We start from the raw sequence: 22977 nt of genomic DNA on the forward strand, positions 1-22977 counted from the left end.
GCCTAGGTAATTCCTTGGCACACCTAATGCTTGCCCTCTCCGCGTCCCTTCAAGGGACTAGTGGTGCGACAGCAGCGATGGGCTTTAACGATGCAGTGCTTCAGGCCTTTGCACTAATGACGAGGGAGCTTGGGCGTGTGATGTCCTCCTTGGTCCAAGCTCGCCGACAGGTCTGGTTAGCGCAGTCAGCATTGACTGAGCCATGCCGTAGAGCCCTCCGTAATGTCCCAGTGGTGCCGGGGGAGTTGTTCGGTTCAGCCGCCTTGGAAGCGCTGGAACGGACTGTCCAGGCACGACAGAGAAGGCAGCAATTTTCGAGCCTTAGCAGGCCAATGCCCCCTCCACCTCCTCGGCATCCAAGGCGCCTGTCGGCTGGCTCCAGCATGCAGCCGCCGCCTGGGGGTCATAACCGGCCGGGTGGTCCTTACCCTCATGCGGTTCAGCAAAGGCCCAGCAGGAACTTTCGTGGGTTGGTCCACCGACCAGCTGGGCAGGCTCGGACCAGGGACTCTGGCTGCCGCCCCCCCACGGCCCCTAGGGGCCGTGGAGGGAGACTGTGATGCCATCAGGCCGACCGTCGGATATTTCTCCCACCAGCAGCTCAGCTATTGGGTTGCTCACGCCGTGGACCCATGGGTGGTTGCCACTCTGACCCATGGTTACCGGCTACAGTTCTGACGGCGGCCTCGTATCTCAGGCCGGGTCAAGATGACTGTAATCGCCGACCCGGTGAAAGCTCAAGCACTAGACCAGGAACTTTCCGCCCTCTTGGCCAAGGACGCAATAGAGGCAGTGGACCCTCTGCAACAACCCAGGGGCTATTACTCGACTTACTTCCTTGTGCAAAAGAGGACGGGCGGGTTTCGTCCCATTTTAGACCTGATGGGACTCAACCAGTACCTAAAGGAGCTGCCCTTCCACATGCTCACAACAGCAGAAGTCCTTCAAGCTGTCACGAGGGAAGAATGGTTCACGTCTGTAGACCTGAAGGATGCATAATTTCATGTGCCTATTGCGGCAGAACATCGCCGCTTTCTCAGGTTTGCCTATCGGGGTCACCACTGGCAGTTCCGGGTACTCCCATTCGGGCTCTCTCTCTCCCCAAGGGTGTTCACTCGGTGCGTGAAGGCAGCCCTCTCTCCTCTGCAGGCCTGCAGAGTGAAGATTCTGCCGTACTTAGACGATTGGCTTCTCTGCGCCCCGTCTCAGGCCTGTGCCTTTCACGACACAAACCGCCTGCTCGCTCATATGTCCCAGTTGGGCCTCAATGTCAACCTGGAGAAGAGCTGCCTGATCCCTTCCCAGACGACCACCTTTCTTGGGGTGATTCTGGATTCATCTTCCATGAGAGCTCGCCCATCCGCTCAAAGGGTGGCCGACATACTCCAGCTGGTCAATCGGTTCAGGCTGGGCAGGCAGCTCCCCTATGTTGCCTTCCTGCAACTACTCGGCAAGCTGACATCAGTCACTCGGGTGGTGCCCTTAGGCCTGCTGTCACTTCGCCCCTTGCAGAGGTGGCTCAACAGCTTTCGCCTGGATGCCAGGCTGCACAGGCATCGCAAGCTCGCAGTGACGTGGTCATGTCTTCATGCCTTGACTCCATGGAGGGACGAAGATTATTTGTCCAGGGGTGTCCCCATGGGAGTGGTAGTGTGTCGCAGGGAAGTGGTCACGACAGATGCCAGCTCCATGGGATGGGGGGCTGTATGGCAACGCAGAGCGGTTCAGGGCCGCTGGGGTCAAAGAGACCATTCCAAGCATATAAATGTGCTGGAGCTGCGTGCAGTGCACTTGGCACTCAGGCACTTCCTGCCTCACCTGGAAGGGAGGCATGTACTTGTTCGGTCAGACAACACCTCTGTTGTCTACCACATCAACCATCAGGGGGGCACCAGGTCAGCACAACTTCTGAGAGTGTCCAGAGAGCTCCTGGAATGGGCCTCTCCTCGCCGGTCCACCCTGCGGGCAGCGTACTTGCCAGGGCGACACAATCAGGTCGCAGATTTTCTCTCCCGCCAAGAGTCCCCTCCGGGAGAGTGGTCCCTCCACAGAGACATAGTGCTGATGATCTGGGACCGTTTTGGTCAGGCAGAGATAGACCTGTTTGCGACGGAAGAGTCGACTCAGTGTCCCCTATGGTACTCTCTTACGGGGGCGTCGGGTGCGCTAGGCCAGGACGCATTGGCTCATCCTTGGCCAAGGGTCCTTCTATATGCCTTTCCACCCCTTTCTCTAATTTGGCCAACCCTTCAGAGAGTCCTCGAGGAGGGCCACAGGATGCTGCTGGTGGCTCCGTATTGGCCAGCGCGACCATGGTTCCTACTGCTACGAAGTTATGTCAGGGCGTCCCATGGTGTCTTCCGACCAGAAGGGACTTGCTGTCTCAGTTGGGGGGACTTATATGGCACCCCAATCCTCAACGTCTTCGGCTGTGGGTGTGGCCACTGCAAGGCTAGGACAGCAGCTGACTGGAGTTTCGAGCCCCGTCAGACGCACCATCCTGGGCGCCAGGGCACCCTCTACTCGTCAGCAGTACGAAAACAGGTGGCGCCTGTTTTCCCAATGGTGTTCGGATCACAACAAGGCTCCAGTCTCCTGTACAATACCCACCATTCTGGAGTTTCTCCAGTCTCTACTTGGTAAGGGTCGCTGTCCTTTGACGCTTAAAGTTTAAGTAGTGGCAATATCATCTAATCACGCTGGCATTGATGGCTGTACGGTAGGGAGCCATAATCTAGTTTCTCTTTTTCTGCGTGGTGCCTGTAGGTCACACCTGCCGACAGCTCCACGAGCACCAGGTTGGGACCTTCCCTTGGTTCTCCAAGCTCTGTGCCGTCCTCCTTTCGAGACTCTATCGCAGGCGGACCTCAAGTGGCTTTCATGTAAGATGACTTTTTTGTTGGCCATTACCTCAGCAAAGAGGGTCAGCGAGCTACATGCTCTCTCAATCAGCCCCTCATGTCTCAGGTGGGGCCCTGAGGGCTCGTGTGTTACCTTGTGGCCAAACATTGCATTCGTACCAAAGGTGTTATCTCACTCTAACCAACCGTTGAGGCTGGCACGTTTTCAGCCTGCGCCTGGTGAGGGGTCTGCATTATTGTGCCCGGTAAGGGCACTGGAGGCATACGTTGCAGCTACTGCCGTGATAAGACATTCAGACCAGCTGTTTGTGTGTTATGGAGGCCCTAGGTTAGGCTGTCCTCTTTCCAAACAGCGCCTCTCCCACTGGATCGTGGACGTCATCTGCCACGCCTATGCTGCAGGGCCCGGCTCCCTGCCGGTCGGCTTGAAGGCTCACTCTACCAGGAGCGTCTCCGCTTCCTGGGCTGCCCTGAGAGGGGTTCCGCTGGAAGCAATATGTGCTGCTGCATCGTGGGCTTCCCCAAGCACGTTCACCAGATTTTATAGAGTTAACGTGGCCACCCCTCATCCCCTGGGCCAGGTTCTTCTACAAGGGTCCTCTGGGCCTCCTCAGTGAGGTAGGTGTTAGGATTCCTTGTGACATCGTTGGCATTAGTCATTCAGTGCTTTCAGCACCGCCCTCTGGCGGTCACGAGGGATGAAATAGAACGAAAGTTACGTATGTAACTACGGTTCTATGAATCCCGGATGACCGCCAGAACTTCTCCGTCACTCAGAATCCTTGCGTTCCGCGAGAAGATTCTGTAGGAGCAGAGCAGCGGATGACGTCGGGCTATATAGCCTCTGATTGGTCATCCGTGTCACACATGTGACTCCGTTGGTATTATTACTCGAATCAGCGCATGCGCGAAGGGAACATTCAGTGCTTTCAGCACCGCCCTCTGGCGGTCATCCGGGATTCATAGAACCGTAGTTACATGCGTAACTTTCGATTTTTTTTGTTGCAGCAGCAGCTTGTACTTAAACTGGTAAAAAGGTATCTTTGGCACCATTTTGTGCATGTTTTTAATAGTCATTCATGTATTTTATCCATACATGTGGATGTATTAATTCAACATAAAACATTCAACATAAGTTTAATAAAAAAGGTTTTCATGGCATTAGTTTCACAGCATACCCTTTGTCATCAATAAACCAACTGCAAAAAAATGTGCATATACCAACCATTAAGTTTTTGTAGGGCTGCGCACTTTCCATGATCATTTCATAAATGATTAAATATTAACCATTAAATATCCAAAGAAATTTTGTTAAAAGACAAAGTTGTTATAATCTAAAGGGGATAGAGATATTTGTCAAACCAAAATTCAGAACTAGTCTGAAGGGAAGGTCTACCTCAATCCAAGGAGTTAGATTGTGGAATGGTCTAGAGAGTGATGTGAAAAATGCCAAATCAATGTGTACGTTTAAGAAAAAGATCAAAACTGAATTGTTAAAAAAGTATATATGAAGTAGCTTAGTGTGTGTTTTGTATTAGAATTAGAAAAATTAGAAAGTTATTCATTTTGTTCTGTTATTTGAAAATTATTAGGATTGAAATAATTGTTTGGAAAAAAAGGGGCAGATATAATAAGATTTTTTCTTCTTTCTGCTGCCTTTCATTTTAAATCTTTTTTTATATTGTTATGGAATTGTTTTGTACTTTTTTTAAATGAATAAACTTTATACCATACCATAAATGGCACAGCTAAACTTTGCTTGGAAAAGGCGCATGCCATGTCTTTGGATGTATGCACATTTTTAACATGAGGCCCCTGCTTCAAAAGCAAAAATGCAGCAACAGCAGCCAATTAGCCAAAATATTTGTATGTAGTAACAGCTACAAACTTATTTCATTCTTAGTGTGAGTTCATGTAAAATGGTCTTACTGATCTGGCTGGCTTGAGTTTTGTTGGGTGGAGGAGGAAGACAGCTGAAGTACTTGTAGTTTAACAGCCTGATGAGCTCATCTTTCAACAACTTATCTGAAAAGAGATTTACATGAGAAAACTTTCATCAGTCAGTATTAAAATACTTGTGTAGGTTACTACTGTTAAAAAAAAAAAATTTGAAGAAAACTCAGGATTCTAAACAATGCTTAAACTACACTGAGCAAAAATTTAAATTCAAAAGCACTCGTCTTTGCTCCCATTTTTTTATGAGTTGAACTCAAAATCGAAGACTTTATGTAAACAAGAGGTACTTTTCTCTCAAATAGTTAAATGTGCATTAGTGAGCACTTTGCATCGATAATTTATTTGCCTCACATGTGTGCATATCAAGATGTTGATTAGAAAGCATTTATTGCACAGCTGTGCTTTAAGCTGACCACAACAAGTCCATCACAGGGCCTCAGAGACAACGAGAGAGACAACCATGCACTCTCACCTAGAGACAATTCAGAATTACCAATTAGCCTAGCATGCAGGGTTTTGGTCTGCAGGAGCAAACCCGAGTACCAGGAGAAAACCCATGCATGCAGAAATTTGAGGTTTATTAGTCGTCAGTTATAATAAACATTAAAATAAACAGTTGAAATATAGTCTGTGTGCAAAATGATTATACAAGTTTCACTTTTTGAATGGAATAACTGAAATAAATCAACTTTAAAATAACCTAATTTTATATACCTTTGGAGGTTGTTTTTGTTCCTTAATACTGGCTTTGATGTTTATGATAAGCTGCTTGTTTAAAAATCTTTTATAAACCAATTTGTAATTTTTATTTGAATCATCAAATACATACAAACTGTAGCTTTGATTGTTGAAAAAACATTGTTTCTATGCTGCAAATAAAATGTGTTAAAATTATGGTTCCACGTGTATCTGTTGTGTGATCAGATAAAAGGCCTCGGCAAAGCAAGCTCCCAAGCTGAATTTCAACCCCAGCCCGCCCCTGGGCAGGGTACTTGGTTCTGTGTTGACAGAGCGGAGCGATTGCTTGTATAATGGTAGGGGAAACACTGCCATTCATAACTCCCATTTCGACTAAAACCCACAGTCGCTAAATAATACTACCACCACGTTTGACTGTATGGTTTTCTTTTGGTGATCCACTTTCTTGTTCCTGCAGCAAACAGACCAAAATCTTTTGTGTTCTGGTCTTTTTGACCAGAACACATTTTCCCCACAGACTTAGGAAATTTGATGTTTCCTGTGATAATTAAGTATGGATGTTTTTCATGTCAGATAAAGCTTCTACCCGAGTCCAGGCATGTGTAGAATATCGTCACATGAACATCCCAAACAATTTTGTTTGAACTTACATGTTGATCCAGCCACAGGTTTGTCCTTTCCCTCCAGAAGGTCCATGTAGATCACAGCAGCCCGCTCCATCTGCTCCTTTAAACTACAGCAGCAAATGAAGAGGAGTTAATTTGGAGCCATTTCAGACATTTGACTCTGAAAACAAAGCTCAATTAAAGCTGCAAGCAGCATTGGAGGCCCTCGCACCAAAGCGCCGCTTCGGCCTTATCGCGACCGCAGGAGCTCCATCTAGTCCACCCAGTCACCATTGCGAATGCACTCGTTCCAATCCCGTACGCGTTAACCACGGCCTGCATTTCCCGAATCTTAGACATTGCCTTCTGTCCATGTCGTTACTTGTCCAGCTGCAGGTCTTACAAGTATAGGTGAAATCTGACCTTCCAGACAGGAGTTATGGCGACTTCCTGTTTTAGGGTGAATGTTTGACAAGCGCTTCCTTTATATGTTTTTCAACATGTGTGTGGTAATCAACAGTTAGCAAACAAAATTTCAGTCTAATATCTCATACAGTGCGAAGCTGGAAGTGTCATCCAATAATCAACAGTTTTTTTCTCCGAATAGGTGGGGCTTAAATGATGTCATGAATCAAGAATACTAATGTGTCTACAAGTGCTCACTGACGAAGCACAAAAACTCAGATTCAGATTGGATGATGCATCACTGAGATAACTGTTGGAATAACGTAGGGGCGCATTTGCGTCCAATGTTAAAGAACAATATCAATGTGTGTAGAAGTGCTCACTAATGACGTACCAAAAATCTGGCCTAGATCAGATATTTCACCGAGATACAACTCTTTGAATAATGTAGGAGACGCACTTGAGTCATATGTTAAACCACAATATCAATGTGTCTAGACGTGGCCACTGATTATGCAAAAATTCTGGTTCAGATTGGCTCATGCATCTGAGATATAACTGTTGGAATATTGTAGGGGGCGCACTAGAGTCATTTGTTAAACCACAATATCAATGTGTGAACAAGTCCTCACTGATGACGCACAATAAATCTGGTGCAGATTGGATGCTTCACCACTGAGCTATAACTGTAGGAATAATGTAGGTGGCGCTGTGGAGGCTATTGGCCACTTATGAATAACTGTTCAAGGGGCGGATAATGATCGATCAGTGATTTTGGTGCACCTCGGCTGAAATCTGTGCAATACAGAGCCAAACGTATTGCAACAGCGCCACTTGTTAATTCACCACGCCCACATCCACTAGCAAAAACTGTTTGCGCTTTAAATCAAGTCTGACCATATTATCTGTCGTCTAACAGGATCATCCTGATTAGGTCAATGGTGTTAAAGAGGGAGCATTCCAAGTTTAAAAAAAATTAACACTGTTCTGAGGGGGCGGGGCTTTGATGACGTCAAAATATGACCACAATGGATCGTCGTCAGGCATCCAACAGGGATGAGTCATGCCAAGTTTTGTGCATTTCGGTCTTTCAATGTGAAAGTGTTTGGAAATTTATGACATGAAGCTCAACTTTGAGGCCTGGCCACGCCCCTTTAACATACACGAAATCCAAGCTTTAGAGAACTTTTACTCTCCAATGTCTTAAGGGCACATTAACAAAGTTTGAAGGCAATCCATCAAAATCCCTAGGAAGAGTTCATTCAAATTTGCCATTAGAAACTTCCCAAAATGACCCTTTGACCCCAAATGGCCGACTTCCTGTTGGTTTTGGACCAGGGCTACAAGAGACTTTTTCATAGGTCCTGAGAAGATCCAGATTTTCACAGAGTTTCAGAATTATCTGTCAAAAAATGGCTAGGGGCTGAGGTTTTAAAATATTCTAGGGGGAGCTGTGGAGGCTATTTGCCACTTATGATGGCTTCCTGTTCAAGGGGTGGATAACGATCTATCATACCGATTTTGGTGCACCTCAGTTCAAAACTGTGGGAATTAGAGCCAAACGTATGGCGACGGCATTACGTCTTACTTCGCCACGCCGCCCACATGCTCCACCCAAAACTGTCAGTGTTTGAAAGCAAGTTACATCAACAGGTCTTTGGTCACTGGACACAGAATCATGTTGATCAGGTAACAAGGGTCAGATAGGGATCTTCCAACATAAAACTTTATACTTCCTGTTGTCAAGGGGCATGGCTTAAGTGATATCATGATTTTACCATTCATTCTTGCAAGGGTCAGGATGTGGATCAATCACTGAATGTTTGTCTCAGACAGTTTTCGTGTAGGAGCTATTAGCGTTTCGTTTTTCATGGTGACATTTCAAACTTTGAGGTCTGGCCCCACCCCTTCAGCATGCTCCGAAACGAACAGTCCACTATGCCTTTTGACCAAAATGGCCACGTTTGAAACTGATTGGGCAAAATCCCTAGGGAGGAGTTCGTTCAAATGCGGAGGCTGTAAACCACCAAAAAAAATAAAAATAAATAAATTAAAAAGAAAAAAAAGGTATGAAAATTGAGCTGACATTCCAAAATGACCACCTTCCTGTTTATCGTACAACATTGGTGCCAGAGGATTTTCTGTGCGTCTTGGTGAATTGGACAAGTGTACCAAACTGCATGCTTCTACGACAAACTAAGGTTAATGCGGAGGGTATTTTGAAAATTTCCAGATGGCGCTTTTTAGTCGTTTGTTGCGATTTTTGCGACGCCCTTAAAATATGTCATTTTTCATCAGTCCTCATGCGTCCAGCAAATTTGGTGAGTTTTGGGATATGTTAAGGCCCCCAAAAGGCCAATTCATTTGACGGAAAAATTGCTCGGACCTAATGAACCGAGCGATTACAGTAGGCCTTCGCAGCACTTCGCTGCTCAGGTCTAATAAGAACTTTTAAATTAATTCTGGAACGTATGGGCAGCCAGTGCAAGGTTGCTAAAACAGGGGAAATGTGGTCAAACTTTCGTGTGCCATTTAAAAGCCATGCAGCAGTGTTCTGTACCCTCTGATACAGTCGGGGGGGGGTAGTGTGTCCTCAGAAAATTTTGGATAACAGATGACATTTCCTACATTTTGGTGTATTTAAACAGGTTGTTATACATCAACATTTACCTAAAGTTGTAAACTTAATAAAAGTACTATTTTGGAGGCGAACAGCAGGTTGTGTGCAACAGCTCTGATTCTGTCAGGTGTCCTAAACCCTCCCTCCTCTCACTTAATGGTTCTGAGCTGCTGCCGCTCCTGCTCCAGTCTTATGGCACCGTTTGAAGCACCTGAAGGCTTCAATCCTCTGTTGTCCAACTAAGGACAATGGATGGATGGATGGATTGATCAACCCATCCATCCATCCATCCTTTTTTTATTGAAGTAAATTGGACAGTGACATTTTGATCGCCGTAAATGACAAAATAGCGCCATTGTTTTGAAATGCGACAAATAATGTGAACAACAAACATTTCTCTTTGTATTTTTAATTTATTTTTTACTGTAAGCTTTGTTATTTATTATGTCTGAAATGTAGCAGGAGTTAAGACATCTACTGATGTGTGCATGTGCTGGGTAGAGATTGGAGACATTTTTCTTGGAGACATGCACTGTCCACAGTAGATTTATTTATTCTGTTGAATAAATGATCATTTGTTTCCGGGGTCTGAGAGGAGGAGAAGGGGTGTTTCAGTGCACGGCCCTGTTCAGGAGGGACAGTATTTGGAGAAGAGGAGGAGACGAGGACTCCGCGCATCACCTCTGTGCGTAAATGTGACTGATCCATCCTCACCCCCACAAGTCCATTGCATGAGGCAATGAGAATCTCATTAGTCTTTTACTAGTGCCGTTTCTGTGCTATGACAAGCTCTAAACACCAACTGAAACTCTTCAGATTATTTCTTTGTAGATATTCGCGCAACTGACCAGAAACTAAAAGTCCACACTCATCCAAGATGGCCGCGCTTAGAGCAGTTACAGCTTCACAGGCTCCCGGTACCATCCCAGTTTTTAGAAGTTTTGATATTGACTCTGTGCCCGACTCCGCACGATTTATGCATGTGAACTATAGCCGAACCGAACTGATTAGAATAGGAGCGGATATGCCACGAAATAAAGCAGAAATCGGCAACAAACTCAAAACTACGCTCGGCAGAATGCAGATTTTAAAATCTACCTGGAAGCTGCAGCAGAGGCGTAAGAGGAGAGGATGCCGGGCGGGGGTTATAGTGAGGCTACGAGCTAACACTAAAGCCGGTAAACTCCCCATGCCGTCTGTCGAAAGTCCGCTCGTTGGACAACAAGATGGACTTACTTCGTCCGAGAGCGGGCGCCTCAGAAGAGATGAAGCAGTGTGCGGTGCTTTGCCTCACAGAAACGTGGATTAAAAGCGAAAAGCCGGATACAGTCTTCCAGCTGGATGACAGACTTTTTTGAAGCGAACAGCTGCAGCAAGCCAACAGGAAATCATGGAGAGGCAGATTTACGCGAGTAAAAGTTGGTGCACAAATCGTACTGTTGTAAATAGCTCATGCTCGAAGGCTTTGGAGCAAATAACAGTGAAATGTCGGCCACATTATCTACCCCGCAAGTTCAGTGACTTTCATCACAGTTGTTTACATTCCTGTGGATGCCAATGCTAATGACGCCCTGCAGGAGCTTAATGATCTCCTCAGCTCGCTGCAGAGCAAACACCCTGAAGCTCTATGTTGTAACCGGAGACTTTAATCACGTGAATCTAAAGGGACTGTCTCCCAAGCTTTTATCAACATGTGGCAATTCCAACACGTGGAGACAAGACACCAGACCGTGTTTACACAAACGTAAAAGATGCATACAAAGCCAAACCCCGCCCCCACCTAGGACTGTCAGACCACATCTCAATCTTCCTGGCTCCTGCTTACATGCCCCCGCTGAGACGCTCCAGACCGGTATAAAAGAAAGTTAAATGCTAGATCCAGGACAGTGGCCCCATAGTTAGAGATTGTTTTGACCGAACAGACTGGCAGGTTTTCAGAGAAGCTGCTGAAAATGGAGGATCGCTTGATCTAGACCAATACACATCCTCAGTTCTGGGTTACATTAGTACATGTACTGAAACCGTCTCCACTATCATAAATGTTAAAGACTACCCAAACAGAAAACCTTGGCTGAATGCAGAGATGCGCACCCTGCTGAAAGCCAGGAACACTGCCTTCAGGTCTGGAAAGTCAGAGGAGCTGAGTAGGACAAGAAAAGAGATGGTTGCTGGCATCCATGTTCTAGAATTGCGCCGCTCAAGGTGGCTGCATGTTTGAGCAGCTCTGTTGCATTCGTTTTGAGAATTTGCTTTTGGAAACTTTAATTCCTCTTTTTCTGGATATAAATTACAAGTTTTTGGATGATTGTTTCCTCTGGTATTGGATGCTGTGCAGCTGGAAGGATTTTTACTGAAACTGTTTTAGTTTTGGACATTTGTTATGATGCGTAACCATGGCAACAAGGCAGTTTTCTACAACCAACAGCAGCTGCTTAACATCTCAAAAGCTCAAATAATCTCTCAACTACAGCCCCAAATCTCAAGAGAGTTGAAAAGGATGTTGTGTGGATGGATTCTCATCTACATGCTAGCTGTGCTCGAGTGCCTGACCACCGACATCCTGGAACTAGCAGGAAACACTGCTTATTACAGCGGAAGGACAGGATCATCTTTCGGCACCTACAGCTGGCTGTCTGCAACTACGAGGAGGTCGGCAGACTGCTGGGTGGAATGACCATCGCTCTGGGAGGAGTTCTGCCCAGCATTTGGGCGGTCCTACAGCTAGAGGGGAACCGAGAGGCCAGCTGAGTCTTTGTGGATGGATCGGACAGCATCTACAGCCAGTTTCTTCCACTGTGGGATGGACCTTTACAAGAGAACATTCCTGCCTACAGCCATCAGTATCTAACATCTCTTAATAAAAAGATAACGAGTTACAACAACAAATAATTTCCCTCTAGGATTAAAAGTATTTTTGAATTGAATTGAATTGAATTAAGAAGGCCAAATATGCACAGAGGATCGAGGGTAAATTCATCTCAAGACCCTCTGAGCATGTGGAGGGGCATTAAGTGCATAACAAATCTTAAAGGAAGGAGTGAACAATGTCCCAAAGACCCATCTCTGCCTGATGCCCTCAAGTTCTATGCACGCTTTGAAGACCCGAACAGACCACCCAGCACCAGACTCACCTCACCACCGGATGAAGTGCATCTCAGCGTGACCTCAGCAGAAGTAAGGAGTACTTTCAGGAGGATTAATCCACACAAAGCGACTAGCCCAGACAACATCCCCGGAAAAGTGTTGAAGGAATGTGCTGATCAGCTCTGCGAGGTGCTGGCAGACATCTTTAACACCTCACTTACCCTGGATACAGTTCCCACCTGCCTGAAGACTGCCACCATCATCCCAGTCCCAAAAAGCTCTACAGTGACTGGTCTGAACGACTATCGGCCAGTGGCCCTCACCCCGATAGTCGCTAAATGCTTCGAAAAACTGGTCATGACTCACATCAAAACAACCATCAACATCAACGAGGACCCCCAGTATGAATACCGTGAGAACCGATCAACAGAGGATGCCATCTCCTCTGTGGTCCACACTGCGCTCAACCACCTGGAGCAGAAAAACTTACGTCCGTATGCTCTTTGTGGACTTCACATCCGCCTTCAACACCATGATCCCCCAATCCCTGATGGACAAACTATCCACACTAGGACTAAGCCCCTCCATTTGCAACTGGGTACTAGACTTTTTAACAAACAGACCACAGTTAGTGAGGACCCACAACTTCTCCTCCACCATAACCCTCAGCACTGGCTCTCCTCAGGGATGTGTGTTGAGCCCCCTCCTGTTTACTCTGCTCATGTATGATTGTGCAGCTACCCATCCACGCTGTCGCATTGTAAAGTTTGCAGATGATACAGCGGTGGTGGGATGTATCACAAACAATGATGAGTCCAGCTACAGGCAAGAGGTGGAACACCTGGAGAGCTGGTGCAAAGAGAATAACCTTCACATCAATGTGAAGATGACAGACGATTGTGGACTTCAGAACAAAAACATCTACACCCCCCTGAACATAAGAGGATCCGCGGTGGAAGTGGTCTCCAGCTACAAGTACTTGGGTGTACACATGAATGACAACCTCAGCTGGAGCAACACCGCCACCAGCCTGATCAAGAAAGCTCAGAGACTCTACAGCACAGGTGTCAAACTCCAGGCCTCGAGGGCCGGAGTCCTGCAACTTTTAGATGCGTCTCTGATGCCACACAGCTGAATCAAATGAGGTCATTAGCAGGACTTTGGAGAACTTGACTGCACTGAGAAGCTAATTCAGTCATATGAATCAGCTGTGTGGCATCAGAGACACATCTAAAAGTTGCAGGACTCCGGCCCTCGAGGCCTGGAGTTGGACAACCCTGCTCTACATCCTCAGGCGGCTGAGACGAGCTGGTCTGGGAAGCTCAGTCGTCACCTCCTACAGGTGTGCAGTGGAGAACATCCTGTGCTCCAGCATCAACGTGTGGCATGGAGGCTGCACAGCTGCAGAAAGAAAAGCTTTGCAGAGAGTGGTGAAGGCTGCACAGAAGACTGTCGGAGTCAGCCTCCCCACCATCACAGACATCTACGCCTCCAGATGCAGGAAGAGGGCCACCTGCATCATGAAGGACCTCACTCACCCAGCACACACATTTTGCCCCACTCCCCTCAGGAAAGAGGTTGAGGAGCATCAAGTGTAGAACTACTAGACTGAGGAACAGCTTCTACCCTGAGGCTGTTTCATTAATCTCTAACCAGAATAATCACTGTGAAAAACCACATCATGTTGCTGCGTTTCAATGTTGATGTGTTCATGCATGCACATCCGCTCACACAGACTCATGTTCATGTTTGTGCCGACGTTCAATGTTTTATGTTATGAGTGCTTAATGTATATTTAGTTGATGTTTTTCTTGGTTCACATCTTAGATGTTGCCTTTTTTTTTTAATTTATTTTTTTTTTATACATTTTATTGTTGGATGCAACTGGGACCCTGTGTACATAATTTAGCTAGCGCCTGCATTTTGTGCCGCTAGCCTAGTTTTATGTCAGTGCCGGGTTGGGGGGGGGGGGGGGGGGGGGGGGGGGGGGGGGGGGTTGTTCGGTTTGGAAGGTGGGGTGCTTAGTTCTGTTGACGAAGCGGGGCACCCCACTTGTGTAATGATAGGGGAAACCGTGTTTAATCATTCTGCATTCAGCAACATTTTACCAAACGTAACATTTATACATTTGTGTTGAAAAATGGTTCCACCCTCCTACTCTGAGCCATTAGCCTCCTACTCAAAAAGTTAAGGCATTTTGATAAGTCCTGTATAACCAACATGTTGCCATTCTTCAGTATGACAAATATTAACACACCACGGGACAACACAAATATTGTGATGTGCAATTAACAGCAGTGAGTCTTCGTTCAGTGCAAATACACGAGCTGTGTCACTTCAAGTAGTCACCATGCTGGAGTTGCTCCTTGCATCCAGACCCTTCAAGAAGCAGCTGGTGGGAAGCGACTTGCTTTACAACAGTTTAACAAAGAAGCCTTTAGATCAAATCAATTAATTATAATTTAGAGGTCCTGTCAGACAAATTTCATGAGGCCAAGGTCCAAAAGCCCAACTATTTAACGTGATAGTTCATGTGGTTTACTTTGATTAATGCGTTTTTAATAGTGTTCAGTTTTCTTATCAGTATTTGTGTGACAGTTTGTGGTGTTGAAGACATTGGGTTTAATTTTTATTTATTCAATTTCATCTTAAATAACGTGCAATATGTTTCACATCATTTAAATCACATAACTTGAATTCAACAGTTTCAAAAGCATCGACAGACGGCATGTTTCTCACCAAGTGGGTGTAAATTCAGTTGTGGGTTTTAAAGACATTTAAACTTTAATGCACTTTATCAACAGCCTCATATCTGCACCATTTGTGTTGATAGAAAAATAAAAAACATCACTGGACTTTGTTTTTAGTTGTAGACAGCTTCACTGTTACACTTCCAGTCCAGTCTGTTGTCCAGGTGAACTCCAAGGTATTTATACTTCTCCACCACCTCCACTTCTTCTCCCATGATGGAAATAGCATTGGACATGTTCCGGATTCTCCTGAAATCTACAATCATCTCCTTTGTTTTGTTCACATTCAAGATGATTGTTTCCACACCATGCCACAAACCGGTCTACAAGTTTCCTGTACTCAGCTTCTTGTCCATCTCTGATACACCCGACCACTGCAGAGTCATCTGAATAGTTCTGCAGATGGCAAGAGTCAGTTTAGAACTGGAAATCTGAGGTGTACAGAGTGAAAAGGAATGGTGAGCGTACAGTCCCCCGTGTTGCTCCTGAGCTACTGACCACCTGGTTAGACACACAACCCTTCAGTCTCACAAACTGTGGTCTGTCCGTCAGGTAGTCTTTGATCCAGGTGATTGTTGAGGCCTCCACCTGAGTCTTCTGGAATTTCTGACAAAGCAAATCAGGCTGGATTGTGTTAAATGCACTGGAGAAATCAAAGAACATGACTCTCACACTGCTGTCTGCCTTTTCTAGATGACATTGAGTTTGCTGAAGCAGGTGTATGATGGCATCTTCAACTTCAAGTCCACGCTGATAAGCAAACTGCAGTGGGTCCTGATATGTGCTTGTTTGTCTAGTCAGGTGGGTCAGCAGAAGTCTCTCTAGGACCTTCATGATGTGGGATGTCAGGGCAACAGGTCTATAGTCATTGAGGATTGATGGGTGAGGTTTATTTGGCACTGGAACAAGGCAGGATGTTTTCCACAACACTGGAACCTTCTCCTGGGTCAGGCTAAGGTTTAAGAGGTGCTGCAGAACCTCACAGAGCTGTTCTGCACAGACCTTCAGGACTCTGGGACTGACACCCTCTGGACCTACAGCTTTACTCTAGTTCAATCTCTCCAGCTGCTTCCTCACCTGACTTATGGAGACACAGAGGGGGGAGGCAAAGGAGGTATCAGCATCTTCTGATTTAGTTGAAGACCAATATGTAGAAGAAGGGTCCATGACTGAGGCGGTAGATACAATATTTGAGGTGTGACAGGACAGCCTTGGGTCAATGGAGGGTGGTATGTATGTTTGGCTGTGGGCAAGAGCGGAGGATGCCGAGCTTGTTCCTGAACTGAACCTACTGAAGAACGTGTTCAGTTCATTGGCTCTGTCCAGGCTTCCATCCTTCTGATCCTTCTTCTGCTTGAAGCCTGTGATCTTTTTCATCCCTGACCACACCTCTGATATTGTTCTGCTGGAGCTTGCTCTCCAGCTCCTTCTTGTACACCTCCTTGCTGTTTCTTATCTTGACTTTTAGTTGCTTCTGTGTGCTCCTCAATAATTCCCCGCCTCTCTCCCTGATGGCTCTTTTTCTAGTATAGCAGTTCCTTCAGGTCAGTGGTAATCCAGGGTTTGTTATAGGGGAAGCATCTCACCGTTCTGGTGGGGATGATGTCGTTCACACAGAAGTTTATATAGTCAGTCACACACTCAGTCATGGCACTGATGTCCTCTCCATGTGACTGGCACAGTGCATCCTAGTCTGTAGCCTCAAAACAACCCTGAAGGGCTTTTTCAGCTTCCGTTGACCATTTTCTCACTTTTCTCTTTATTGTACGTTGCCTCTGAACGAGGGGTTTATATTTTGGGCAGAGAAACAAGATAGTGATCCGATTTGCCAAGAGAGGGTCTTGCTTTAACGATTTATGAATCCTAGACATTTGCATTAAACAAGTCCAACGTTTTGTTTTCTCTGGTAGAGCAGCTGACAAACTGTTCGAATGTCGGAAGTGTAGCAGAAAGAGGCATGATTAAAATCCCCAGATATTGCAACAAACGCACTAGGGTATTGCGTCGGTAGCTTAGCAACCTCGGAGCTGATGACATCGCATGCAGTCTCGGCAACAGCATTGGGTTGAATGTAAACAGTTGCCAAAATAACCCTGGTGAACTCTTGGCAAATAATACGGATGACAACTTAGGGCCAACAGTTCAATATCTGGACTGCAGAGACGACACTTCACAGTAACATGTCCAGGATTACACCATCTGTTGTTCACAATCACTGCCAACCCACCTCCTTTCCTTTTGCCACTCCTCTTTAAAGCTGCTCGTACGGTCAGAAAGTCTGGCAAGGAAACGCTGGAGTCAGGAATATGATCCTGCAACCATGTCTCAGTGAAACACAACACTGCATTCCTGATACTCTGGATGGGTCCTTGTTAGGGCTTGAAGTTCATCCAACTTGTTTCCCAGCGATCTCACATTGCCCATCATGATCGATGGAAGAGATGGTTCAAACTGCATTCTTCTCTTTCTCCCTCTTCTTTGCTCCTGCTCTGCATCCACGATGGCTCCTTTTCAATTCATTTGGGATTTGAGGCTGTAGTCGAGATATTATTTGAGCTTTTGAGATGTTAATCTGCTGCTCCTGGTTGTAAAAAAAAATCTTGTTATGGTTATGCATCATAAATGTCCAAAAGCAAAGATATTTCTGTAAAAATCCTTCCAGCTGCACAGCATCCAACACCAGAGGAAACAATAGTCCAAAAAAAGCGATTTATATCCAGAAAAAGAGGAATTAAGATTTCAAAAATAATCTCAAAATGAAAGTAACAGAGCTACTCCAACATGCAGCCACCTTGAGCAGCGCAATTCTAGAACAATGAATGACTTCAATGAACAAACTAACTAATGCACCTGAACACAGCGTCTTACACATGCGTCAGTTATTGTTAAGCTAAGATGCTACAGATGTAGCTCCACTTCAGTCAAGCATACTCCTAACATGAATATATGTTTATGATAGTCCTCCCCCCGGTCAACAACTGCCCACAGTTAACTCATTAAGCTGGCTGGTGAGTAACAAGCGTCTCAGCCGAGTGAAGCTCAAGCTGTGAGCGATCTCTGCCGAGGCAGGAAACGCAGAGGAGAAACACTGCAGGCTGCTGGAGAGATGTAGGTAACCAAGAAAACCTGGAGTGGACTTTTAGTGGTTTGAGTATTCTCTTATCAAGTGGAATGGATTCGTTCATGAAGAAACGGAATCGGCGCCAACTGAACTAATGCTTTACGTTAATAGGTTTGGGTCCCCATAAGAAATCATTTCGGTCCGGATCCAGACCCGAGTCCGCCATTCAGTACCCTAGCCTCTAGATTCTTCAAGCCTCCGAATGCTTCTTTGTTTATTGCAATTATGTTATTAAACACATGTGGTTAAATGCCTCAGCAAACTCCCACCCACTCACACGTTCTTTAAAATCTGCATGACTGATGTCACAACAACTTTTGTACCATTTCACAAAACATTAAAAAAAATAATAAAATAAAAAAACCACACACCACCACTTTAATTTAAAATGATCCATGGATTAGATTTTTGGTCAAACAACTGTTAAAAGATCTATGCAGAATGTTGTGGACTGAAAGGTGAAGACCCCACACATTGACCAACAATCTCAACCATTTCACTCTTTGTTCCTGCAAACAAGGACCAACAGGTCTGCCATTTCCAAAGCATGAACATTGCATGTTAGTCTTCAAATGCAGAAAGAACCAACATATGTACCTGATTTTGTCATCCCTCCTGATACCCAACAGGGTGGCAAGCTGGGTCAAGTGGCTGAGCTGTGGAGCTGGGATGTAAGGCGCCTGGTTGCATCCAGCCAGCACGTCTTTAAGCACATGTTCTTGCTGTAGGCCACTGAGGAGATGATGAAGCTGAAGCACCAGGCTTAGATGGCTCCTCTCCACCTCAGCCTTTGTCGTCTGCTCTTTTTTGACTGCCTTCTTCTGGGCTTTCAGCAACTACAGGAGCAGAGGGTCATCAGGAGAACTTTCAGGTGTAATGTTTAAGCTTAAGCTGCAGTACAACAGTTAGAATGGTAGAGCACATATCCACTCATAAATGACATTTGCAGACAGATCTGTATTTAAACCAGCAACTCTCAATTACAACTCATTAAAATATTCTGATGCTGCTCAATAATCTAGTTAGATCAATTTAACAAGCTCGAGTCAGGTCCTTGGAACGGCCTCTTCTTGTTGATGTTCAACACAGACAAAGCAGGGAGCAATAATGTGCGACGTGCTGAACAGACCATGGTAAGTTTATTTCAACCGATCCGTAAAAATAAATAAAGAAAAACCCACAATTGTCTTCAATCCTCCAACCCACTATGTGCCTCTCAAGTTAGCAAGCCAACGTTAGTGTGGGCATGCGGTCCTCACAACATGTGATCATGTGAAGCTAGACAGCCAGCGAACAAAAGTAGTTTTCAGACAAGGCTTGCTTACTTGATTTTACCGAAGACCTTTCATTTATGAATTTATAAAAAGATGCAAGTTTCCCCAAAGCGTGTAGGGCACATTTAGAGTGTATGAGAAGTTTTCTCCCTTGTTTTCCCAAGAACTTGTTTTAGAGAAAATGTCAAAGATTGCTCTGTGGTGAGAGCACTCACTACCTCACGTGCTGCACGAAGCTGTGACGAAGATCAAATGTCTCACCGATTGGAATTTTAACCCAAAAAACAAACAGTTTATGAATTTACTATAATTATTAACTATGAACTTATTCATCACCTCATTTATGTAACTTACTCACGTGATTAAATTATAGTCTTAACAAAAAAGGCACCACAGTAAAACTAAAAGGTGGATCTGATTAGCTTAGCTTCATGGTTGCCAACAGCTGAGCTAAATAAACAAGCTTGCTCCACTCGCCGTTTGATTTTTGGGGGTGGACAAAGTGCAAAAATTTTCTGCCATTATATCCGTTATCGGCATCACCTACCCCTCCCAATATTGGTATCATTTTTTTTTTCCTCCATTCAACCTTTATTTCTACAGGTTAAGTCTCGTTGAGCCTCGAGGACTATTTACAAGAGACCCGTTTTAAACAAACAGTGATAAGGTATCAGTGATAACCAAAATGGCCAAGTCAGTTGGGCTTCAATTGTAATAACAGCAGGATATTTTCCCATTTTAGTCTGATTTGAAGCTGCATTGTTTTTTGTTTTTTTTTATTCCAGTCCTGACCACCGTACCCTACAGATATGGAAGCTGAACATATGGCCTTTGTCAAACTTGCACAAGTCCAGTCGGTGTTGGGCATGTCTCCCCCACCCCAACATGCTATTCATGCACAGAGTTTAACTTTTTTACTTCTACATATTTTTATAATAAAATATGGAATCAAAAAATGCACAAATAACAGACATGAAATGGGTCAATTTCTCCCTACAAACAACACGAACAAGTAGTAAAAAAAAAAAAAAAAAAAAGGGTTTACGGGAGCATTTAAATAGACTTTAAAATCTTAACTTTTTTTAAAGGCTTTGTCAGAACAGTCTTGTCAACCCCCCCCAACCCCCCCCCAAAAAAGCGCATGGCTAATTTTTCCTCATTGGTTCATCTGAGATTAAAAGGGATCCAGCTCTAACAAACATTTAGTCATCCTTGTACAGTTTATTCATCTTGTCTGGAGATGGGATATATACTTTCTATGAAACCAGACTGTTTCAGTACTTACATTCTGAGTTAGATTATCCAAGGTTTTGTGCAGCTCTCTTGCAAACCCCAGGTTGTGGAGCACCTCGTCGTACTTCTCCACCGCCGCCTGTCGGAACAAGTGTAGGCACTGAGCATGAGAAAATCTTCTGTGTCAATATTATTGCAAAGTATTCTCACCATCTGGTCCTGGTTCAGGGACTCTCCCTGGCTCAGTCTCTTCTTGTAGTCCTTCAGTTTCAGCTGTGGGTGAAGAGAATACTGACAGATCCCAGCTACCTGCCTCACCTGCCCCACTTCACAAAAATCTACAACCATCTTACCTTCTTCTTCTCCAGGTTCCGGACTTTGTGTTTTAGGCAGATGAGACCATCCTCTATATAGGCTTCATATCCAGGGTAGGGGGTGGACATTTCCAGGTTCATCAGCCCCTCAGGTGAGCTCCCCTTTGGACTCCCAGTCTTCACCTGCTCCTGCTCCTCCTCCTCCTCTCCTGCCGCTGATGGGTCAGATGTGTGGGAGACATCCAGGGTGGGGGACGGAGACAACTGCACCATGTCAGTCACTGCTGGAAGTGGAGGGAGACATTTAGCTGAGAGAAACTGGAAGTCAGGGCAGGCTGGGAACCAGCCAACCCAGTGACGGTGAAGTTCACGTGCATGTTACAGATCACTTAGATTAATCGTTGTCGTCCGCATCACATGTCAAGTCAGATTTATTTATAGAGCACATTTAAAAACAAACTGTTACCAAAGTGCTTAAAAATATCACACCATCAAATAAAAACAAGCCATTTACAGCACATGGAATAAAAATATAAACAGAAAACAATTAGAAACAATGAAAATCTACATCTGATCACCCTGTGTTAAATGTCAATGAGTATAGGTGTGTTTAAGAGTTTTAAATGTGGAGACTGAGGTAGCCTGACGAATGATGGGTAGATTATTCCAGAGCTTAGGGCCCACCACCGAAAACGCTCGATCTCCTCCGAGCTTCAGCCTGGTTTTTAGTACCACCTGATTGCAAGGTCCGAGAAGGAGCATACGGATGAAGGTCAGAGAGGTCTGAGGGTGCAAGGCCGTTAATGCACTTAAATGTCAGCAGGAGAATTTTAAAATTGATTCCGACATGCACAGGAAGCCAGTGAAGGGAGGACAGAACCGGTGAAATGTGCTCAGACCTGCGAGTTCCTGTTAAAAAGCAGAACTGCAGCGTTTTGTATGAGCTGGAAACATGAAAGTGAAGCCTGACAGACCCCAACCTAAAGTGAGTTACAGTAGTCCAGTCGGGTTGTAATGAATGCATGCAACAACATAACAGATTTGTTCCACTTTGGAGTATGCTGTTTGGGGGAAGAATCAGTTTTGTGTTGTGCATTTCCTTGACTGATGAAGCCTTCCGGATGGAAGGAGAAACGCAACAACAACGCGACGACGACAAACTATCCAGATAACCCGACTGAAAAATTGTTGGAATGCATGGACTAATTTTTCAAGGTCGGACCTGGACAGAACAGACTTAAGTTTGCCATCTGCCCTAGCTGAAGGAAGCTTTTTTGTAAAACAGAGTTGATCTGTTTATTAAACTTAAAGTCTAAGTCTAACACTACCCCGAGATTGGTAACAGACTGCTTTAGATGTAGCTGAAGGGAGTGCAGGTTTCCAGGATCAGTGACAGCGGTAGAGCTTGGGTTAAACACAATGACCTCAGTGTTCTGATCCTTAAAACTCAAGAAGCTCGCAGCCATCCAAGTCTTGATGTCATCAAGACACTTTAACAAAGGGTGGATGGAGCAGGAACCGTTGGGTTCTAGAGGCAGATCAATCTGAGAATCATCGGCGTAACAATGAGAATCAGCGCAACAATGAAACGAAATACCATGTTTCCTCAGGATAGACCAAGGGGAGCAGATACAATGAGAACAGAAGGGGTCCAAGAATGGAGCCTTGCGAGACCTCACAGGAAAGAGACGGAAGCAGATAAACGATTGTCAAAGTTAACACAAAAACTCCTGTCACTCAGATACCAACGGTACCATTCTAGCACCACACCTGTAATCCTAACCCAGTGTTCTAGCCGTGACATAAGGATGCTGTGATCAACAGTGTCAAATGCAGCAGTAAGGTCAAGCAGTACCAGGATCACAGACTGACCAGAGGCATTCGCTAGCAGAATGTCATTACAGACCAACAAAGTCCATGCTCAATAATCCAGGTATACAGGTCCTTCTCAAAAAATTAGCATATTGTGATAAAGGTCATTATTTTCCATAATGTAATGATAAAAATGAAACTTTCATATATTTCAGATTCATTGCACACCAACTGAAATATTTC

The 22977-nt window shown here is 45.2% G+C and overlaps 1 protein-coding gene across 1 annotated transcript in view; it reads right to left on the minus strand.

Annotated features, from left to right (window-relative positions):
* Window positions 1-2690: 2690 nt before the first annotated feature.
* Window positions 2691-22977, minus strand: part of LOC119428125 (caprin-2) — a 25179-nt gene continuing 4892 nt past the window's right edge. Inside the window, exons 2-8 of the mRNA XM_037695762.1 lie at window positions 20962-21206; window positions 20819-20881; window positions 20661-20747; window positions 18699-18937; window positions 6167-6249; window positions 4791-4886; window positions 2691-2851 (exon numbers count right to left, since the gene is read on the minus strand). Of these exons, the coding sequence (XP_037551690.1) occupies window positions 2691-2851; window positions 4791-4886; window positions 6167-6249; window positions 18699-18937; window positions 20661-20747; window positions 20819-20881; window positions 20962-21195 (963 nt within the window). The 5' untranslated portion in view covers window positions 21196-21206. The remainder of the gene's footprint in view (window positions 2852-4790; window positions 4887-6166; window positions 6250-18698; window positions 18938-20660; window positions 20748-20818; window positions 20882-20961; window positions 21207-22977) is intronic.

The sequence above is a fragment of the Nematolebias whitei genome, chromosome 22 (assembly GCF_014905685.2).
Source record: "Nematolebias whitei isolate Nwh7 chromosome 22, NemWhi1, whole genome shotgun sequence".
Lineage (NCBI taxonomy): Eukaryota > Metazoa > Chordata > Actinopteri > Cyprinodontiformes > Rivulidae > Nematolebias > Nematolebias whitei.